Genomic DNA, 21254 nt, shown 5'->3' on the forward strand with positions numbered 1-21254 from the left:
TATATATATATATATATATATATATATATATATACACATATATATATATACATACATACTGTATATATATATATATATATATATATATATATATATATATATATATATATATATATATTCCATTTTTTGCAGTCTGGGGAGAAGCTTCAATGAAGTAAATGTATTTTGTTAAAAGAAATCTACAAAAAATAGAGACTGTGTATTTATCTGCCTGTCTCAAAAAAGGAAAACAAATATATTTTTTATGAAACTTTTTTTATCTAAACATCCAATTCACTGCACTAGATCTTTTGTTGTAAACCAAAGTAGTTATCTATCTGCAGGGACATTAAATGTGTTTAGCATGTTATTCACAAAAAAGGCATTTAAAGCAGAAGTGCAGGAATTTAATATAATTTATTTTTCTTTTTTTATTAGAATAGTCACCATTCAGATTCAGGTTACCTGTAAAGATGACTATCCATGACTAGTTTCATTACCCCTGAATAGTACATATAGCACTCTCCTTCCAGTGCTGCAATGGAGAGTTTTGGCTCTTATACAGTGAAGGGATGCCGCCATACTACCCCTCCTTTCATTGTTTTCCTTTCCCAAAATGCAAGGTCTTCTGTCAATAAATGAGGGGAAGGGGAAAAGAGGGGTGGGTAAATGACAGAATCCTCCCTTGTCTATTCAAAGAATGCCTTGCATTCTGAGATAAGAACACACAGCTTCTTGAGAATGGACAAGGGAATAGGAAGGGGCAGTAATACAATTGCACTCTTAACTGTATGGGAGCTGGAACTCTTATGGCACTTTTCCACTGCAAGTACCGGCTCCGCTCCACTCGGCACTGCTTGGCCCAGCTCGGCTCAGTTTGCTTTTCCACTAAATTAGTAAGTGGGTGGGCACGTTTCAGCACTGTGCAGGCTCTACTCGGCTCGGTTTGCTTTTCCACTAAATTGGTAAGTGGGTGGGATTACAACGATTCTATGACCAATCAGTGGCTAGTAGTGACAAACAATCAAGGCTGCATGCAAAGGATTGTGGGATATGGTATAGGCACGGCCCGCTTGGAACCCCAATGGAGTTGGTACTGTTTAAGCGAGCCGTACCGAGCCGTACATGGTACATGGTACCGAGCCGTACCATGTACCATGTAGTGGAAAAGCGCCGCTGAACCAAACCGTACCGAACCATTCTAACACGTACCATGCGGTACCATGCAGTGGAAAAGCGCCAAACCGAGCCGTACCATGCAGTGGAAAAGCGCAATTAGTCACAGCACTGGAAGAAGAGTTCTGTGTGTCGTATCGGATTGAATGAAACTAAAGCTGTCCAAACATGGTTCAAAATTTGGCAGGGTCAGTATGGACCTGCCAAATTTTGATCCAAGTATAGCTGTTTTTGTTTATGAGAAGTTGATCTGTTTATCAAGTTCTCATGAATGGGATTGCTTGAAAATTTCAGTTGGATCAGTGCCACAGCCAACAGGCTGCAGGGTTGATCAATGTGTTCTGACAGCGGGGACGCCAGGGAGTTTTTTATTTCTTCAACCATCTGGCTGATTGAAAAAACTGACCCGTGTATGGGCAGCTTAAAGTTATTGTAATGTCTCGTTTTATTTTTTTCAATAAAAAGAACAAACATGTTATAATGCATAGAATGCAATAAGATAAAAAACCTTCTGACTTTACAACCCCTTTAATATCTGTACAGTAAACAGCAGCGATTTTGGCATAGGGTGTTTATTATTTGACTTGTGGAGATTCGCTTTAAAAAAAAATTATAATGAGAGTAAAATGAAGGCTGTCTTGGTAATGGATTTGGTTTAGTACTCTACTCTCACTCTCACTGACCCAGAACAAGCATGTAGATCAGGAGTTCTTACTTTACTCGGACTTCATTTGTCACAAAATACTGAACCCGCAGACAGCTAGGCAACCAGATCCCCTTTCAGAAGGAGACCAGGGATGGTAGCCTCCATAGTTCTTTCCGCACGTTTCCTTTAAACTCATCTGTCCTAACCCCAAATAAGAGCAAATCAATTCAAATCCATGACACTTTTATTAATCCCACCTTTCTAATTGTCAATAAATAATCATATTTAAGATATATTGTTAATATGAAAGGAGTGTGAGGAATCTAGAAATAGCTGGTGTATTATTTTAGATGTGATCATTGCCGTACTTGAATCCCCATGTCAACACTAAAGTTAAAAAGATAAAGGAAACAAAACCGGAGCAGCTTCACAGCATTCTTCTCGGAGGTGTTTATACCAGCACCTATGAAGCGCTTAAACACACCTTAACATAAACACAGGGTTACATGGTTGGGTGAGTTTCATAATTTTTCTGTTAACCATTATTGTAACTCTGTATGGATTTCTGTCAGTCAGTCATTACATTGTGGGGAGATGCAGGTCTCTCAATCCTCTCTATGTGTAATGACTTTCTCTGTAACCCAGTCATCAGCCACTGAACATGTTTTGCCGCTCATTGAATGCAAATCTGCGTTACCTAAAAAAAAAAAAAGCTAATCCTTCAGGTGTGGTGCTGAAATACTTGCTTTATGAGGTGAAGTGCAGCTTATTCTGTCTTTATCTGAATCCACAAGTGTGAACCGACAGCTTCCAAACCACAGTGAACAAACAGTGGCGTTAAAGTGCTGCGAGAAGCGTTTGTTTAAGGAACTGTGGTTTAACAGTAAAGACTTCCCATCAATATAAACAGCTGTGATTCTGACAGAACGAATGAAAGCAATGTGCACAAGTTCGCATCCCGTACTGTGTCAACAGCCTGTACAAATAGCTAGGATTTTTATTTTTATTTGTCAGATATTCCAAGAGCAACCTTCAAAGTCCTCTCAAACTCTATATCCATCCATATGTAGATGCTTCAGCATATCCGATAAAATAGAATGTGTGTCTGCTATGTTTTATCAACTGCAGGACATGCTATCGAAAGTGAGGAAAAATGGAGGTGTCCCCATTTTATTAGAAAAAGGCGTAGTCCCACTGGTTGCTATGCCAGTTCTATGCAAATAGACCATTTCCTGATATTTTCATGGTCAAATGGCCAGACTCTGATACTCATCAGAAGGCCAGGGTCACGGAATATTGCAAGCTTCACTGCAAGTTTATTACTTCTTTACATTGATTCAGCATGCCATTAAACTCTGGATTGTTAGCTGCTGTGAGGAGCAAAGTTTGCATTTGTCATCACTCATTTTGAAAGGCAAGATATGAAATTTGTAAAGTAAGCAGTGTAGCAGGATAGAGAACATTTCAGAGATAATGCAGGGTCTGAAAATCCAGTCAGACAGCAATGTAATAGGGGTGTTAGTTGTAGCACCACATCTATACTTGGAAATGACAGCAAAAAAAGGTACCATTTGCTAGCCCCGTCAGATCAGCCTTTAAAAAGTACAGTGCCTTGCAAAAGTATTCACCCCCTTGACTTTTTACCTATTTTGTTACATTACAGCCTTAAGTTCAGTGTTTTTTTAATCTGAATTTCATGTCATGGATCAGAACATAATAGTCTAAAATGGTGAAGTGAAATTAGCAAAATATATACATAAAACTATTTTTTTAGAAATGGAAAACAGAAAATTTGCATGTGCGTATGTATTCACCCCTTTTGTTATGAAGCCCATAAAAAGCTCTGATGCAACCAATAACCTTCAGTCACATAATTAGTGAAATGATGTCCACCTGTGTGCAATCTAAGTGTCACATGATCTGTCATTACATATACACACCTTTTTTGAAATGCCCCAGAGGCTGCAACACCTAAGCAAGAGGCACCACTAACCAAAAACTGCCATGAAGACCAAGGAACTCTCCAAATAAGTAAGGGACAATGTTGTTGAGAAGTATAAGTCAGGGTTAGGTTATAAAAAAATATCCAAATATTTGATGATCCCCAGGAGCGCCATCAAATCTATCATAATCAAATAGAAACAACATGGCACAACAGCAGAACTACCAAGAGACGGCCTCCCACCAAAACTCACGGACGGGGCAAGAAGGGCATTAATCAGAGAGGCAGCACAGAGACCTAAGGTACCCTGGAGGAGCTGCAGTGTGCCACAGCAGAGACTGGACTATCAGTACATAGGATGACAATAAGCTGTACGCTCCATAGAGTTGGGCTTTATGGCAGAGTGGCCAGAAGAAAGCCATTACTTTCAGCAAAACACAAAATGGCACGTTTTGAATTAGCGAAAAGGCATGTGGGAGACTCCCAAAATGTATTATGGAGGAAGGTACTCTGGTCTGATGAGACTAAAATTTAACTTTCGGCTATCAAAGAAACCGGTTTGTCTGGCACAAACCAAACACATCACATCACATCACCCAAAGAACACCATCCCCACAGTGAAACATGGTGGTGGCAGCATCATGCTGTGGGGATGTTTTTCAGCAGGCGGGACTGGGAAACTAGTCAGAGTTGAGAGAAAGATGGCTGGTGCAAAATACAGGGATATTCTTGAGCAAAACCTGTACCACGCTGTGTGTGATTTGAGGCTAGGACGGAGGTTCACCATCCAGCAGGACAATGACCCCAAACACACTGCCAAAGCAACACTTGAGTAGTTTAAAGGGAAACATGTAAATGTGTTGGAATGGCCTAGTCAAAGCCCAGACCTCAATCCAATAGAAAATCTGTCGTCAGACTTAAAGATTGCTATTCACAAGCGCAAACCATCCAACTTGAAGGAGCTGGAGCAGTTTTGCCAGGAGGAATTGGCAAAAATCCCAGTGGTAATGATGTGGCAAGCTCATAGAGACTTATCCAAAGTGACTTGGAGCTGTGCTTGCGGCAATAGGTGGCTCTACAAAGTATTGACTTTAGGGGGGTGAATAGTTATGTACATTGATTTTTTCTCTTATTTTGTCCTATTTGATGTTTGCTTCACAATAAAAAAAAAAAGAAAAAAAACATCTTCAAAGTTGTGGGCATGTTCTGTAAATTAAATGATGCAAGGTCAAGGCAGGTAGTGTCATGTTGGGATTTAAACTGGCGATCCTAATGCTGCCAGGCTGAAGTACTAACCCCTATGCAAGATTTTCCATCACTTAAACTGGCCATACATCATCTGAGTTTCAGCTAAAGGTAGGCTCCACCTGGCTTTATAAACGTCAATTTTTTCATGGATTGAGGAATCTTTAAGAAGTCTTTGCATGTAGACCTAGCCTTACTGTCCTGATAACTATGGTTTTGCCACACAAGAAGGGATTAATAAAGAATGCCCTTGAATTCAATAGTTTGCTACAGATGGAGGCTGTATAAGACAAAATTGTTATTTTTCTTCATCCACCGTGCATGGATGGAAGAATCTGCACTTTTGGCAATTATTTTGAAGCAGCCACAGCACCAACAGCTGCTTGAATATCCAAAAAGTGAGTCATATGATGCAGCCACTGTTTGGCCAATAATTTCCCACCCAGCTCCTTCGATTTTTTTAAAAAAGAATTTGAGCTGGGTGATGCCAACTGGGCCACCCACATCTTGAATTTTAAACTGTGTATGGCCAGATTAAGATTAAGTATAGTCAGGCAACTAATAAAGGATTATACATACATGGTTTGGGAAATGAAAGAAAAACAATTTTCCCAGGATAACTAAACTGAAAAGGCCTTCCCTTATTATTAAAAAAAGAGATCACAGGGGGCTAGAAACAAAGCACCTGAGAAGAAAGCCATGCACCCCATTGTGATTGGATATCAGGAAAAGCATCTGCTTCTCTATGTGAGAAGGATACAAAAGAGTATCCCTGCATCCTTTCAGACATGCATAGCATCTACTATTCCAAAAAAATCTAGACTTGGAAAGTTATAAAACTTTTACGTAAAGTTTAAACTCTCATCAGGCTATTTAACCAAAGTCACATGCCTTGGATGTTGGCCATGTGATCAGCAATAAAAGTAGACCTGTTATTCTTTATTTACCCATCCCATACTGTTACCAATGGTATATATGTCTGTTTTACCAAATACTCTTGCCCAATAGTCTTCTACATCTCAGCTCATCTAGCTCTGCTACAAAGCTGACCACAGACATAGGATAGTTGTCACCCAATCACCAACAGATTGAGAAAAGTTTGCATGTTCTGTGACCTCTGCAAACACCCCATGACATTCTCAAGACATCCCATGACATTCTCAAGAGAGAAAAATCTCTCCCAGATGGGTTTTTCCTACTTTTTGTTACTCTTCTGAGAAAAAGGTTGTCACCAGCGGTGTCTGGTCAATACTATACCACATATACCCAGCTGAGGTGTGTATGTCTGTCATTAGTAATCCTAACAATGATCATTTTCTGCCCATTATCTGAATTCTTTGAGCATTGCTTCTCCTGCTTTTCAATCAGTCAGCTCATGAGTTTATTGGGGTCCGTGGGAAAGTGAACCACAAAAAAAATCTGCTCTAACAATCAAAATGGGACATTTTCTATTGATGAAATGCTGTTGTTTAAGGACATAACTTTTTTTTCTTCTTCCAGGAGTGTACTGCAGAGGCCATTCTAGGGAAACTAGGAGTTTAAAGTTAACACTTCCAGTCCTGTAGGATGCTAGTGTGTTTTGGGATCTTAAAATAGGTTCCTTTTTATTCTGAAATGTGAAAAAGGTTAAGAAAAGTTTGTTGGGTAAATATGTGAAAGTGTATAATATTTTAAATACAATCTACAATAATATCCCTTTTGGTGAAGACACGGTTAATTTAGGACAACCCAGCATTTTCTGGCAGGCCTACCTGTCACTAACTGAACAGGCCTGCTAGATGTCCTTTGAAGACTGCTGCCATGCAGACACACAGGGGAGGAAGGTTCAGGTTACAGAGGAGCTTGGACAGGGATGATTAATTACAGCAGCGTCTGCCACCAGCCAAAACACAAGCAAAGGGCTTCATTTTGTTTTGTGTTTCCTCCACACTACCATGTGCCCTTGACAAAAAGGTCACTTACCGACATGGGAATTTTCGGTCCATTCTATGGAGGATTTTTAACCTGTCATATTATCAGGGACAAAGAGTATAGATACTCGTCAATATGGTGCAAATGTGTTCGTTGTTACAATTTTGTGACCTCAAATCTTGTAGGATGATTGTTGGCTGCAGCAGAAATCTTACTAAGCTAAGAATGATCAGAGATACAGATGTAGCTAACGATGTGCAAAGATTCGAACTTCACCCACTCTCCAGTGCATGGCAGAACATTATAAACTTCAATTTTGCAGCAAGTAAACTAATTTTCGGTCATACAAAGTTGTTGGTGAGCATATTGGTTCTTGGCAATCATTTGGATAACTGGCAAACACTGAATTTTCCACCTTAACTATCTCTCTATCAGAAGCTTGATGCAGTACCAGATACCATCCTATGCCGGATGGTGCACTTGATAAGTGCTTATCACACCTGCCAAGAGTCAGAAATGGTTTATTGAGCCCAACAGTTTATTACACACAGGATCATGGCAAAGCATTTATCTTGTGTTGTGGCACCATGTCAGATCAAGCACAGACAACAGCATCTGGTCACAGCTTAAGCCATAGACTTATTCATTTAATTGACAAGGGGACCTTCCCGGAAAGCATCGGGTCAAGGAAAGAAGTTGTCTGAAGCCACACACACTGCAATAGATTCTACATCCAGCACCTCTGTGGATGAGCACTGAAAGACTCCACCACATTGGTGCAAAATATGAAAAAGGACCTTTTTTTACCTCATACAGACTTCAACGTGCCTGTTAATATTTTAGTGAAATAGGGTGTTACATATTTCTTTTATGTATTTAGCTCAGACAGAAGAAACATAGGCTAAAGAAAGGATAGATAACCATTTTTGCTGTATTATTCTATGCAGAATGCAATGCGGGCACATTGCTAGTAAACAAAGTAGTAATAGAAGGAATGTGTGGGCCCTATGCCCTCCTGAGCCAGTAAAAAGTTGCACCCTCTACTCCTCCAAATGCTTTCTATGACCACTTTAAGACAGCATCGCAGAGCTGTTTTTTGGCCAAGAGAATAACTTTAATCTATGCCTTGTGCAGGATCTGCCAGTGCTGAATGGGATGGCAGTGTTGCTTTATCTTAGCATCGCAGTCACTTAAAAGATGAATGAAAACCTGGATTTCACTACTCTTAGACATGCTGAACAGACAGCCAATTGCACAGACATCATTTAGCACAGCAGCTGAAATTAGTACTGGCAGATTTCAAAGTCTCGTGCAAAAAAAAAAAAAGCAAAAACATGTAAATAAAATATCTAATGGAAGGAATGAATCAGGATATGCTATTATATTCTAAGCTGATAATAAACCTTTAAATGTGCCAGGGATAGCTGTTGAGCAGCTGAGCAAGCCTGCCAATCACTGTGAGAATGTAGAGAGTAATGGTAACTGTGAAAGATGCTCAGCTTCTCACTTCTAACAAATCTGCAAATATGACTGCAGAGGCCTATTACTATCAAATCTGCAACGCTTCAGAATGTGTGCGCTTTATTGTAACTAAATCAGAAATTAGGAGGTTTCATGTTTGTATGGGGTTACTGAGCCCTTTAGGAACACGAGCCAGGGAGGTTTTTCTAATAAATTACAGTGATAAAGGTGTCCGTGTTCACAGGGGCCGGCTATATTTTAGGCTGTCCAGCTGGTTTTTACACAGCATATTGTGCCACAGCCTGCACTGCTATGTTAAATATATTCACAACTAATGTTTGGCTGCTGTTCAGTTAAAGCACCAGACTTGTTTTCTTAGGCCTGCAGTCTTAGAAGCTTTATGGGTCTCATTTTAAAAAATGGAGAAAAGAAGGTAGATGCGTTGCCTATAGCATCCAATCTGATCCTGGCTCCAGTGAGCATATTAAAGAGAAGGTAACACTAGTCCCTACTCTTTATAAACCTCCAACCTTTAATTAGGCAAACAGCAATGAAAAAAAATACCCATTGCAACCAATTAAAAAATGTAGAAATGGGAATATAATTGGTATAGATACATGTTCAATGGTCATCGTCTTGTTTCAATAAGCCCAAATGTGTCTTTAAGTTATCTATGAGACACTGTAATTTGCTCCTCTCAATCTTTGCATCGCTGTGATCAATATACCTATAGTCTGTATGTGAGTTTTCAATCAGGTGGTCAAATTAGAGCATGAATATAATCAGATGTCACCGACCCATTTCTATTATTAAATAACCTACCATCTGATGCACTGGAGCGTACGGTCAGACACTTTAATATGGAAGGTACAAGCAGCGTGCAATATACACAGAGAAAGAGTAAAGAAAGAGTGTCTTGTACTTTGTAAATAAGGACTGTTCCTTTAAATATAGAATGAGAAAAAAAAACATGACAGATGGCACAGAGTGGGGAATGGTGGAATGGTGAGCCTGTCTCCCAGCAGAGGCAAGAGACGTGAAGGAAGGGAGCAGAGAATGATGGAGGAATGGAGAGAGGGGAGAGCAGAGGGATGGATGCTATAATTAACTGCAAGTGCCTCAAACATGTGAACAGGGGAAAAGGAGGAGTGCTGTGCCGCATGCTGGTCTTTGAAGTAGGAAGTCCCAGAGATCGCTAGAGGAAACCTGTCAGATCTCACAGGTTCCACTATCAGAGATTTCTGTAGAGCTTTACACTTCAAACCCGCTGTGTTCCCCTCACAATCATCCTTTCATTGCTGAATCTTACTCTGATGGGGCTTTCCAATCTCTGCTACACAGACTTATAATGGCTGTTCTTGTACTGAACATTAGAGTGTGAGCTCCCAGGGGGAAGCAGCAATTGTGGTTGTGTTGCTGGCCTGCACAAAAGCAAAATCAATGGTACCAAACAAACAAACACAGCAATAAATACATAAAATAAAAGAACACAGCCAGAGATCTTGTCACACAAATCTAATCTTCAATAAGCACCATATGCATCTAAAATGGTGGTGATCTTCAGAAAACATAATGCCTCTTTCTATGTAACCAACACTTTTTGATTTTGCCCCCGCTGCCAGATATAGGTGCACTGATTTGAACTTTATGTACTCTACTCTATGTGCTGCCCTGTATTCTTTCTTGGCTTCTTAAAATTCAGCTCCAAACAATGGAAACGTTTCCTACTCTGATCCTGAATGAACTGCATTGTCAACCCTAGTAAGGCAAGGGACAAGGAATGGACAGTCCCATAATTTGTGAGAGTGTAGAGTACTTAAAGCTGAACTATAGGTATAACTTTTTTATTTATTTTTTTGGATAGGGATTGGAACCCCCATCATTGCCATTTGTGTCTCTGTTGGTGAGATTTCTCTGCACTTCCTGTTGGGACAGGAAGTGATGGGAAGGCTTTCAATGGGGATGCAAAACACATTTTATGTAGGCTGAAGAAGGATTAGAGCTTCTGCCAGTGTTGTTATTACTGTCTATGCTTTCCTGTCCAGGTATCAAGATCACCAGGCATTTTTTGTACAAGCGTCACAGGGACAAGATGTGAAGGAAAATTTCCCTAGTGGGCTCGCAAACAAAAGTAAAAACCTAAAAAATGGAGGATAGACAGAGCTTCAGATATGCAATCCAAGCTTTACTGAAGTTCCTTTGGGGACATGGAAGATTCCCTTTCTCAAGTTCCAAGAAATTATATTGAAGAAGCACCAGGGCTTCAAAGCTAATTCGTTCTGGAGCATAAAAGGATGAATCATTTGATGATCAAGCTTGCTCTTGTTAGGCTGGATTCCCACCATGGGGGCCTTGTTCCTTGTGAGAATCCAGAAAGTGACTTAAGACATGTATAAATACAAGTGCCAAACCAATGGTTAGAAGAGTCCAAAAAGCTTTAATTGTTCTTAAAATGATCACACAACAGCCAACATGTTTCAGGGAAAAACACTCTCCCCCTTCAGCAAGGCTCAATGATACTTGCAAATGTTTAAATAGACATTGGGAGGCAGATGCCAGATAATTCTCTGTGCAACATGAAATCAGATGGGCAGAATGATGCCAGTAATTTGTCTGCAACAAGGTTTGTTGTAGCCATTTTACTGGAATAATGCTGTTTTATGATCATTTTGTGAACAATAAAGCACGTATGGAGTCTCCTTACCATTGACCTGACACTGGTGATATTTGTACATGCTTTAGGTCCTTTTTTCAAAGTTGTAGTTACCTTGAAAAAAGGTTTTCCCCTATGGCACCAACATAAAGCCACACACCCAACTTGGTTTTTGGTGTTTTAGGAGTCAGTGCGGAATGGGATTGTTGTTAGCTGACAGAATTTTTAGCTCTTCCATACTCTGTTCAAAACCAAAATACTGTAAATATTTGTGGTTGGAGTAAGGCTGGAGTTAAGAGCTACTAAGCTGTTCCCCATTGCAGGGAAAATAGGTAACCACATTTGTAGGTTGCATTTAGTGATTATAATATAATATTCTGCCTTTTTATTAGACTGGAGTCTCCCTTTAAACTATCTAGATAATTGCAGCAAAAAGTGCTGCATAATATCAGGTGTGAATGGCACAAGCCAACTATACTCGCCAGGCTGACTGTGCAGACAGTTGTACTATATAAGAATATGTCAACTGGTGAATGGATCTCAGCCCTTTCATTGCTGCAGCCTCAAATATTCATACAGTCATAAAAACAAGTGCAAACAATATAAATGCTGACAATTACTGCCAGTTGTAGATGCCAAATAAAAATCTGTATGTTTCTACTGATGCACCAAGCACAAGGAAGGCCACGTCACAGAGAAAAAAAACAAAACAAAACTGCAGTACCTTCCATAAAACTACATAAAACTACAAGGCTGTACTAAGCCTAATGATGTCATGAGCCGGTAGGAAGGAAGGGCAACTCCAGAATTCCCAATGTCCACTTTGCAACCTCCACTTTGGAACCACCATTTGTTTATTCGACTATTTTTATCATGGTGGATATGTCTTGATTTGGGACTAAAAATAGGAAATACAGGACTCTCTGCAGCTCAAGTGAAACATCATTTTATTTCTCAATCTGATGGATTGCCTAATAGAACCTGGATCTTATGCATATAGTATATTATCTCCTATACAGAGTTTTAATTTTTAACTTGTTTTTTAGATTTGTACGTACAAAAGTTAGTTTCCTTTTAAAGATAGTCAATGAAATACACATATTTTGATTCAGAGATTTTCCAGTACCTTATAAAATGTCTACAATAAACTCCTAATACCACAACTACATGGCCTGTCGACAGCAATTCTCAATTTGGTGGTACTGGTTACTTTTATATGGCAGCATATGGACCCCCCCCCCCCTCCCTACCAGATATCTATACACATCTGACATAACTTGGTTTGTCCTTTAAGGGATAGCGCCACATAACCAATTCCGTCACAGATGTACATTACCTTCGCTGTAATGAGAAGTTAAGGAGGACAAGCGGAATATGTTAGGATCCCACCAAAAGGGGCTGAAGCTGATATAAACAGCTCTTGTAGGCTCACTTGAGAAAGCAATGTACAATGCTTTGCCTGATGAGGGAACATTTAGCTTAAATCCTAAGTAAGTGGTGTCTTTGTGACTGAAGACTTCCTGCTTCTGTCCATGATTAAATATGTGTTCTGTGGGGAAAATAGAAGAGCACTTGACGGGGAAAAAGTGGGGACGCTTGAGAGGCTAATTGAGTGAATGGAAGGCTCATTGGAATTAGAGAAGAAAGCCTGGCCCCCTCCCTTTACATGGGCACAACGAGTATTTGGAGTGTAGGTCAGCACATTGTGTACCGAAAATACCTTTCCTTACCCGTTCTATAGCTAATCCTGCTGTATGGGAACAGAATGGTCAGGGTATTTTGTAAAGGTTCTATATTGTTCATAAGCATAACCTAAAGGAATAAAACCATGCCATCCATATTATCTAGTAATGCATAGTCTAATTTGCGTCACACTTCCTAGGGAGGCCTTTTCACCCAGTACAAAATGAGCATCATCCACTTGTCAAGACTGGAGTGTCTCCTCACTCACTGTTGTCTCACAAATACAATGCTGTGAGGCCTGGCCAGCTGCACCTGTCTATGGCAGCAGATCCCGGCCTCTGCAGTTTATACACATTCGGATACCAGCTACAAAAGACTAATGGCTTAGCACAACACATCGATGCTGGAGAGAAAAAAAACTGACTGTTTCAACACATTCCTAAAGTTAAAGGACCAGTACCTCTAAAACACAAATTATGCTATTTCAAAGATCAGTTAGTAGCATTTACATACATAGTTGTAAAGGTTTCATAAAATAATAGCTATGATATTTAAGATAACCCAGCTATGAACAAAGCAGTAGTTAGATACACACAATACACTTTCTTTTAAAGGGTCAGTTTATCCAAAGTGGACATTTCAGTATTTGATAAATGCTGAGGTGTGCAAGCATGTGGGATTTTTTTTTTTGCATGTCGCAATGAAATCGCAAAAAAAGTAGTACAGGAACCTTTTTCAAAGTCGCTGCGACTTGAGTCGTAAGCATTTGACTGGTTCTGTTGCCGGCTATAGGGTGTGACTTGTCATGTGATTTGGAACTGTCAAATCGCAAGGCTAATCGTGCTGGTGTGAACCAGGGCTGGTTGAAAATTCAAATCTCCAGAGTAAACAGAAAGTAGAGCTTGGAACTATGGCAAGAGGATCACTCTTTTGGAATATAAAAGACATAAGAATCCAGCAGCTGATTCAGTCCACCAGGCTGTGTCAGCTAAAATATCAGATTTGTGTGGACTGACCCTTAAAGTATTTTAATTGTAGGACACTCCAAACAACCTCTCTTCAGTCTCTCTATGACTTTCAGGATTAGCAGACAATAATGGGTTCAGTAATCTGTAGTTCACTAGCACAAGTATTGTGTTTACCCCAAAATTCCTTCCTAAATGTGATCATCAAGGGCTAGATATGGGCAGCATTCGCATATAACATAAATTTAGTAGTGATAAATTGAAATAAGTCCCTTTTTTAAATATCTTTTAACATTTGACTGATGTCTAGTGGACCATACTGGCCAATATGTGGCTTCCGAAATGATATATACAGGTATGTATATAATATAAAATTGTGATATACAGTATAGATTCTGAACATACTCAGTACAGCACTGTCTGATGATCATGTCATCTATTGTTATAGCAGTTGCACATTCAAGGTTTTCAGGATTTGTCTATGAAACAACCAAAAATGGCAGCATGTTCTGCAAACCATACATTAGAGTACACCACTGTCTTTGTTTATCTTTCCTCTGGGATATACAGTATTTAAACACCAAAGAGATCCTCTTATTTATGCCAGCTATTAATCATAAATGATTTCCAGGACTTCTATCGATTAAATGAACTCACAACAGTTCCCTATTAAAGTTGAACTCCAGGCTTAAAACCAGGAAGGGAGAGGCCAAGCAGCTCTACCCACAGCAGGCACATGCAAAACAATTAGAAGAGGAGACAAGACCAGTCATCCTGCGCAAGGAGAGAGAGCAGCAGTGACCGGTCTTTTTTACAGGAAGCTTCTGCACAGAGGCAAAATTTGACAGACCTAGAAGAATTCCACTAAAGATTCATGATAGAATATACATGCATTTTCTATTTAGATAATATTTGCTTATCGTAGAGTTCAGCTTTAAGAATGTAGTCCGACCAGCTCAGCCCAATACTGTCACTTCAGTCTACCTGACTCTTATGAGGGCCCTTTGTTTTCAGACTCACAGAATGATCATTATTTATTGTGCTAAAAGTGGGTAAACTATTCTTAAACAAATAGAATCCAGAGCCTAAAGCCTGAAGCAAAGCATATGTCCAGTAAAATTATATGAATTTACCATGCCTTTTTCACATTTGTAGCAAAGCGTCCTCCTTTTTGTAGACCGGACATTATTCATGCACTTAGAGCTGGTTCACACTAATCCGACTCAAAGTCCCCCCCGACTTTGGGCGACTTTGAAGTCGCCCATGCAGAGCGACTTCATTGCGGCTTGTAAACGACTTCTCATAATAGAAGTCAATGCAAGTCGCTCCGACTTTGCCAAAAATAGTGCAGGAACCTTTTTCTAAGTCGGAGCGACTTGAGTCGCTCTGATTAGAACGGTTCCATTGCACAGCATGGGGAGCTACTTGTCAGGCGACCAAGTCGCCAGACAAGTCGGAGTAGTGTGAACCGGCACTTAGACACAATTCATAAATATCAGTTGATGTACTAAGAGGGTTTATAAACAAAATGTCTCTTATACAGCCTGGAAATAAGGCACAACGGAGGTGCTGCCATCACAAGTCTGCTCTCATTTTGCGATCTGCACTGTAATAATAACATCTGGAACCTGATTGGCTAAAAAGGGCAGGGCTTCCATTTGTCTTCAATGTTTTTCTGTAAATTAGCACCAATTTGTCACATAGTGGAGGGGCAAGCAAGAGTCTCTACAGAAGTGGACTTTCCTCAGCACTGCAGTCTTCAGTAAGGGTCTTATAAGAAGCAGTGATGGTATGTCAGGGGTTAAAGCATTATATGGATGGTACGGCCCCCAACTGAAGTGATGTAGCAAAGAACAGCTGTGAAGTAATTCTACTAATGATGAGGATAATAAGCACATGGCAGGGTTCAGGGCTGGCTGCTGAAGCTTCACTGCTCCTGAATAGATAGAAGTCATTAAATACCCTTGATTATCTCTGACCAATATGTAATGGGTTTACAGCCCTTTCAATTAGTCAGTATTTGCCTAGGACTCATTATTTTGCCTTTTCTAAAGTAAGAAGTCCAGCGGTTCACTGTTCAGTGGAATTTCCGCTCAGCTAAGTGGGCAGAGGCCAGTGACCTTTAGAAAAGTAGGATCTCAGAGGCAAAAGTAAGTCCTGTTCATACACCGACCGGTATGAAAGGAAGAAGCAGGCTACTCATTTCACCTTTCCCTCTTCTGACCTGAAAATGAAGATCCGTAGAGCTATATTTGTCAACTGTGAGCTTAGTATGCTCTGTTCCTCCTCCTCAGAGGGCACATTGGTTTCATATTTACTAACTACTGGCCCCCAGAAGTATGAATACCTGGGACAGTTTGTACTGAGAGTCCCTGCTGCTCTATAGTTAATTATACTGATGTCAAGTTATGAAAGCTGGTGCATTGGAATATTACATAATGAACTGATAATACATTCAGCTAGTACGAATTAGAAGTGCAGATTACAATATACTGTATATACCGTATATATTTACATATGCAGATTATAAATACAGGTAAAGCTGTTCACCAAGCTAAACTCAGGTTTAAAAGAAACAATTGCTATTCAAGTAAGTATTCTTAACTCAGAAAAGTCCTTTCTATTGCTCTCAGCCTCCTCCAAAACCTCAAATGCCTTCCTTTTTTGCTGCTGTGATGTGACTCCCTGTTAGAGGGTGGCTATGTTCGTTCTCCAGGGTGCCACTGTATGTAGGAGCATAGTCACCCTCTCTTGAACGCTTCCGACATGGACTAGGGCAGGGATCCTCAAACTACGGCCCTCCAGCTGTTGCGGAACTACACCTCCCATGAGGCATTGTAAAACTCTGACATTTACAGACATGGCTAGGCATGATGGGAATTGTAGTTCCTGAACAACTGGAGGGCCATAGTTTGAAGACCCCTGGACTAGGGGCTATAAACTCTGGACTATGAGATTTGTAGTGTGCATAGAGCAGTGCACGTGGCCATATCTAGCATAACTAGCAAAGGAACTGAGAGGAAAGAGGGGAGGATCGGGAGCATGCAGAAAATGTTACAAGGAGGCAGACAAACAGCAAGAAAAGATTTAATGAAACACAGAATTTTTTTTCTGAATCAGGATATTGTTTAGTGTCACTTTAATTCACAATTTAAATGCCTATATGTAATCTGTTTTTTCTTGCACAAGGATGTGTAATTCTGTTTATCCAGGCTTGTGATAAAGGCACTCCTGCCAGACAGCACGACCAGGCCCTGGACCTCTCTGCAGATTACATTGCAGTTAAGCAATATAGCCTGGTCCAGGCCCCAATCTAAGATTGGACAATGAAGTACACTGATGAAGTCTTCCATGTGTTTCCACTCTAAGCATGTTCCCTATATTTTAGTTACATCAGCGTCCTGCAGTCAGCAGCCAATACACTATAACATTTTGATGCAAGAGTACAGCAATCTGTATTTTGGTATCTCTATAACTCACAGAATAAGTGGAGAGACAGCGGAAATGTTACACTCCAAACTAAACATTTATCTTGACTATTCTAGTTCCACAATACCACACTAGACAACTCAGCTACATAGGAGCCCTGGAAACCTAGCAATAAACTAATAATGAATGACAATAACAAGCTAATGAAATCTGGTCATAAGCCTATTCTGTTATCGTATTAGTCTGTCTAGATTGTAAACCAATGGCACATGTACCCTAAGCTTAGAAGCACTTTGTACACAGAAACAAGTAGTACCACCTGTTACACATACACTGCAGAGTAGAGACTTCCAACATGCTCATTAATAAGTCCAATTTAACACTGGCGAGCAGTATGACGGCACCCTGAAAATAACATATATTTACTAATAAAGGTTTCCAATGTATTTTGAAAAATCTGTGATATTGAGAAGGCTATGTGCTGCAAGAAAAACCAAACCAAAGGTGTTTGGAGTCTGGTAAAACTTAGCATGCCTCCTATTAGGATTTTATGAAGACCAACAGTAAGGTAGAGTACAGCTCCAGCACATACAACCAGTGCTGGGATTGGTGTGTGTGAGCAATACTGATAATATTTGGAGATTTTTGGAGTATACAAAACAACACCATCCCTTCTCATGTTATCTCCAGCACTTGAATGTTACACACAGTTCAGGAGATGCACATGGTTCACAATTTTCCTGGTGCACCCTGGAAATGGACTCTTCATAAAAAATTCATTCAGCATTACAGCATTGAACTGTGCATTCCCAAAGCATGACAGCAGTATGGATTTTTTATAGGCTTCTTTTAACTCTTTAGTCTCCAGAAGAAATGTATAGAACATTAAGGGCAACGAGGGCAAATGGGAACTTACTGTGAGATGCTGGAAGAGCCACGCCCTCATTATATTTGTTGCTACTTTGGGGAATATGCCTCTTTTCTTTTGCCTTTTTTTGTCTTTGTCTGGGTCGTCATCATCCCCTGTGCCTGGAGAGGCCACGCTGTTATCTAACACATCCCCTGCAGGAAGAGAAACACAAAGGCTCAACATCAGACAAGTGTCATCAAGAAATCAATAGAAACTTTGCAAAATTTGGAGTTGATGGAAGTTGTCCATTTCACCTAAGTCTGGCCATACATAGACAACTGTCTTACGGCAGGCACATGCCTATTCTCCCTCACATTGACAGTGTTGAAACCAATTGTAGCCCTCTTCCCAACTGTGGCAACATGGAGACATTGAGAAATTTGTTTCTTCTTCTAATTAAGTTAACAGCTGGTTACACAGAGATCCCAAAATAAGATAAGAAATCCTTCTGATATTTGGATGGCATGTTTTAAGCCCTCAGATTAAGTTTTAGGCAGCTTAAAAGTAACTATTAGGGCCTAAATGCCCACCCCTGGTTATTGTTCAACTTAAATAACCCAATCAGATTCATAAAAAAATGTATTTAATCCACTGGATCCTGATTGGGTACCAATAAATTAGCCTACAAAATTTATCAGCAACAGCCTAAACACTCATTCATGAGTAATTCTAAGCTGAAGAAAACAACCGGTCTTCTGTAACTTAGAATAAAGTTCATCTTACTTCTCTATAGTAATATGACACTTAATTAATGCCCAGTGTTCCTGTACATTCTCTGTACCAATCCCAATGCTGTGAAGGTGTAAGCTCTCCGTCATCAGTAGTATCTTTACCATGTGTTAGTACTACGATCAACTGTCTATTATTTGTCACATCTTCCTAACTATTGAAGCACTACTACGGTCTGTGTATACAACTACGAAAGGTACAGACAAATGAAAGCAGTCATTATGAGCAAAGCAGCTCAGCAACCTCTCAACTGCCCGCAAGGCCTTTACTAGATCTAGGTGGCTGTTTATTATCACACCGTTCCATACCAGCTCACTGTCCAAACACTGATGATATTGGCTGATCTATTTGTGCAGTAACTAAATTACAGTATGTTAGCCTTCCATGGTCTTAGCAAAGTATGTCTAGGACCATCTAGCCAGGGTTTCACAAATGTCCTAACTAGTCATAGAACGAAATGTGTCGGTGTAAATGAGCAAATAGTGGACTGTACATAGTAGTGGTTACTGAACAATCTTATAAGTATTGATTTGACCAACATTAATATGGTTGTATCTAAGTACAAATTAAAGATGATTTAAAGGAGAACAAAGCAAGAGTAATAAGGATATAAAGTACATCGTAGTCAGATTTTTAGCATCTAGCAAGTTTTAAACCCATCCAAAGCAACTTTCTGCTTCTGTGGGTCTCAGACAACATAGCTACCATTTAACCTACTGCGGAGTCAACCAGCAATGAACCCTACCAATTTGCACTCTTTGATACAGAACTTGCTGTCAATTAGTATGAGTGGATTTACAATATTTCTTGCATGTATTGCTATAGTACACAATCAGAAAAAGGCAGGCCAAATTCAAAGAACCTGACATTACAAGCATACATTTAATCATAACTGGAGTTATCCCTTATTGGCAAGAGAAATTAAGACCAATCTGGATAAATCCAAATTCACCTAGGTTTATGGATCATAGATTGAGGTCAAATTCTCATATGATTAATGCAGTTATTATGCAATGGATTCCCTACATGGTGATTCCAACTTGTAAGGTTCATAACCATACCCTATAAACTGTGGGTATAGGAGGTGTACTTATTCACCAACACTACTCCAAGGATAAACAGATGCAGGTAACACAGCTAACCACATTAGTGTGTAGGTTTTCATGTAGTCTCAGATTGATAGAATATGTTTACAAGCACCACAACTTTACCAATTTGTAACCATAAAGGGCTGTAGAAGCTTGTATTTATTGTAAAGGACCAAATCACACTAAAGCCTCATATACACTATTAGAATAAAAGACGAATGATCATCTGGTTTTTTTTTTTTTTTTTCATGATAGTCTCATATCGAAAATTAATAGGTTACTAAACTTCCGAAAATCCACATACGACAGAGTACAACTTCGGAAGTGATGTAATGTGTTGTATTGTAATGTTCTCTTTTGTTTCTAAACATGTGTGGTCTTGCTTTTACAATTTTATGCAGACGAATACAGTACTGGTATCGTGTGAGATAAATTTTCTTGTTTGACCCTTCAAAAAATTTTGGATGAACTATCGTGATTGGCTCTCGAAAGCTGAGTACTAATGATCAGATTATGGTGTGATCGCTATTAAAGCAGTATTTTTATCTAAATTTTCTGATCATGTGTACTTCATGCACACGGAGCGAATTATCTTGTACTCCTGCTCGTACTCAATTGTCTTACTAGCCTAGAGCTGGCCATTAACAGTTCGATTTTCATTCAAATGTTCATACATAAATTCTGAAAAATTATTTGTCAGAACATTTTTTTTTTGCCATCAACAACTTTTTTGTGAAAGCCCTGTAGCCTAGTGGCCTGTGTGATTCAGGTGTGAACTGGCCCTAAAATATGTAAGGTTTTTCCTGAAAGAAAACCACATTCACAGAAAACCACATTCACAGTTAGAATGTCTTGTAAACATTCTGAAAAACATTTTTTTAAACTAAATTCTACTGGTGTATGGCCAGCTTTAGCATCACACAAGGAGGTGAAGGCTGGAAGGGACAATTTACCCACTATGCAACAGAACACCTAGAATAGATGCCCTAATGAATGGGGCAAATGCTAGCAGTCTGAGTTTGTCATCTACTGAAATTGCATCTACTAACACTGGCTATGCACTCTTTGCTGTTTTTGTTTAGTCCTACCAATCCCAGGAGAGCACCAGCATCAGAACAAGGCAACTACCTGCACCAACAAACCATTTCAGTCCCATTATCAAGCTAACCTTTAGTAACAAAGCCAATGACAGTATTTTGTGAATAAGTAACATCTAAGTATAGTACCACAAAACAGCACTGAAACAGTTAAAATTAAAAGAAAAAAGAGATACGCTCGTCAACGCCTGTGTGCCAACTTAATCAGAAGTTTCCATCACCCAGTCTTGCTCTTTTGTGCTTTTCCATGGCATTAATTGTGCATTAGCAAAAATCATTCACTTTTAAGAGCCTTGCTTATTTTTTTCGCCCTGCGGCTCCGATGCCTTGAAAGCAATGC

The 21254-nt window shown here is 39.6% G+C and overlaps 1 protein-coding gene across 3 annotated transcripts in view; it reads right to left on the minus strand.

Moving 5' to 3' along the window:
- The window catches only part of MEIS2 (Meis homeobox 2), a 189587-nt gene that overhangs the window by 84048 nt on the left and 84285 nt on the right, over positions 1-21254 (minus strand). For all 3 annotated transcript variants that reach the window (XM_082275577.1, XM_082275576.1, XM_082275575.1), the window contains exon 8: positions 18007-18152. In XM_082275577.1, coding sequence (XP_082131703.1) covers positions 18007-18152 — 146 coding nt within the window. The remainder of the gene's footprint in view (positions 1-18006; positions 18153-21254) is intronic.

Source organism: Pelophylax lessonae (assembly GCF_965119305.1).
Source record: "Pelophylax lessonae genome assembly, chromosome: 13".
Classification (NCBI taxonomy): Eukaryota; Metazoa; Chordata; class Amphibia; order Anura; family Ranidae; genus Pelophylax; species Pelophylax lessonae.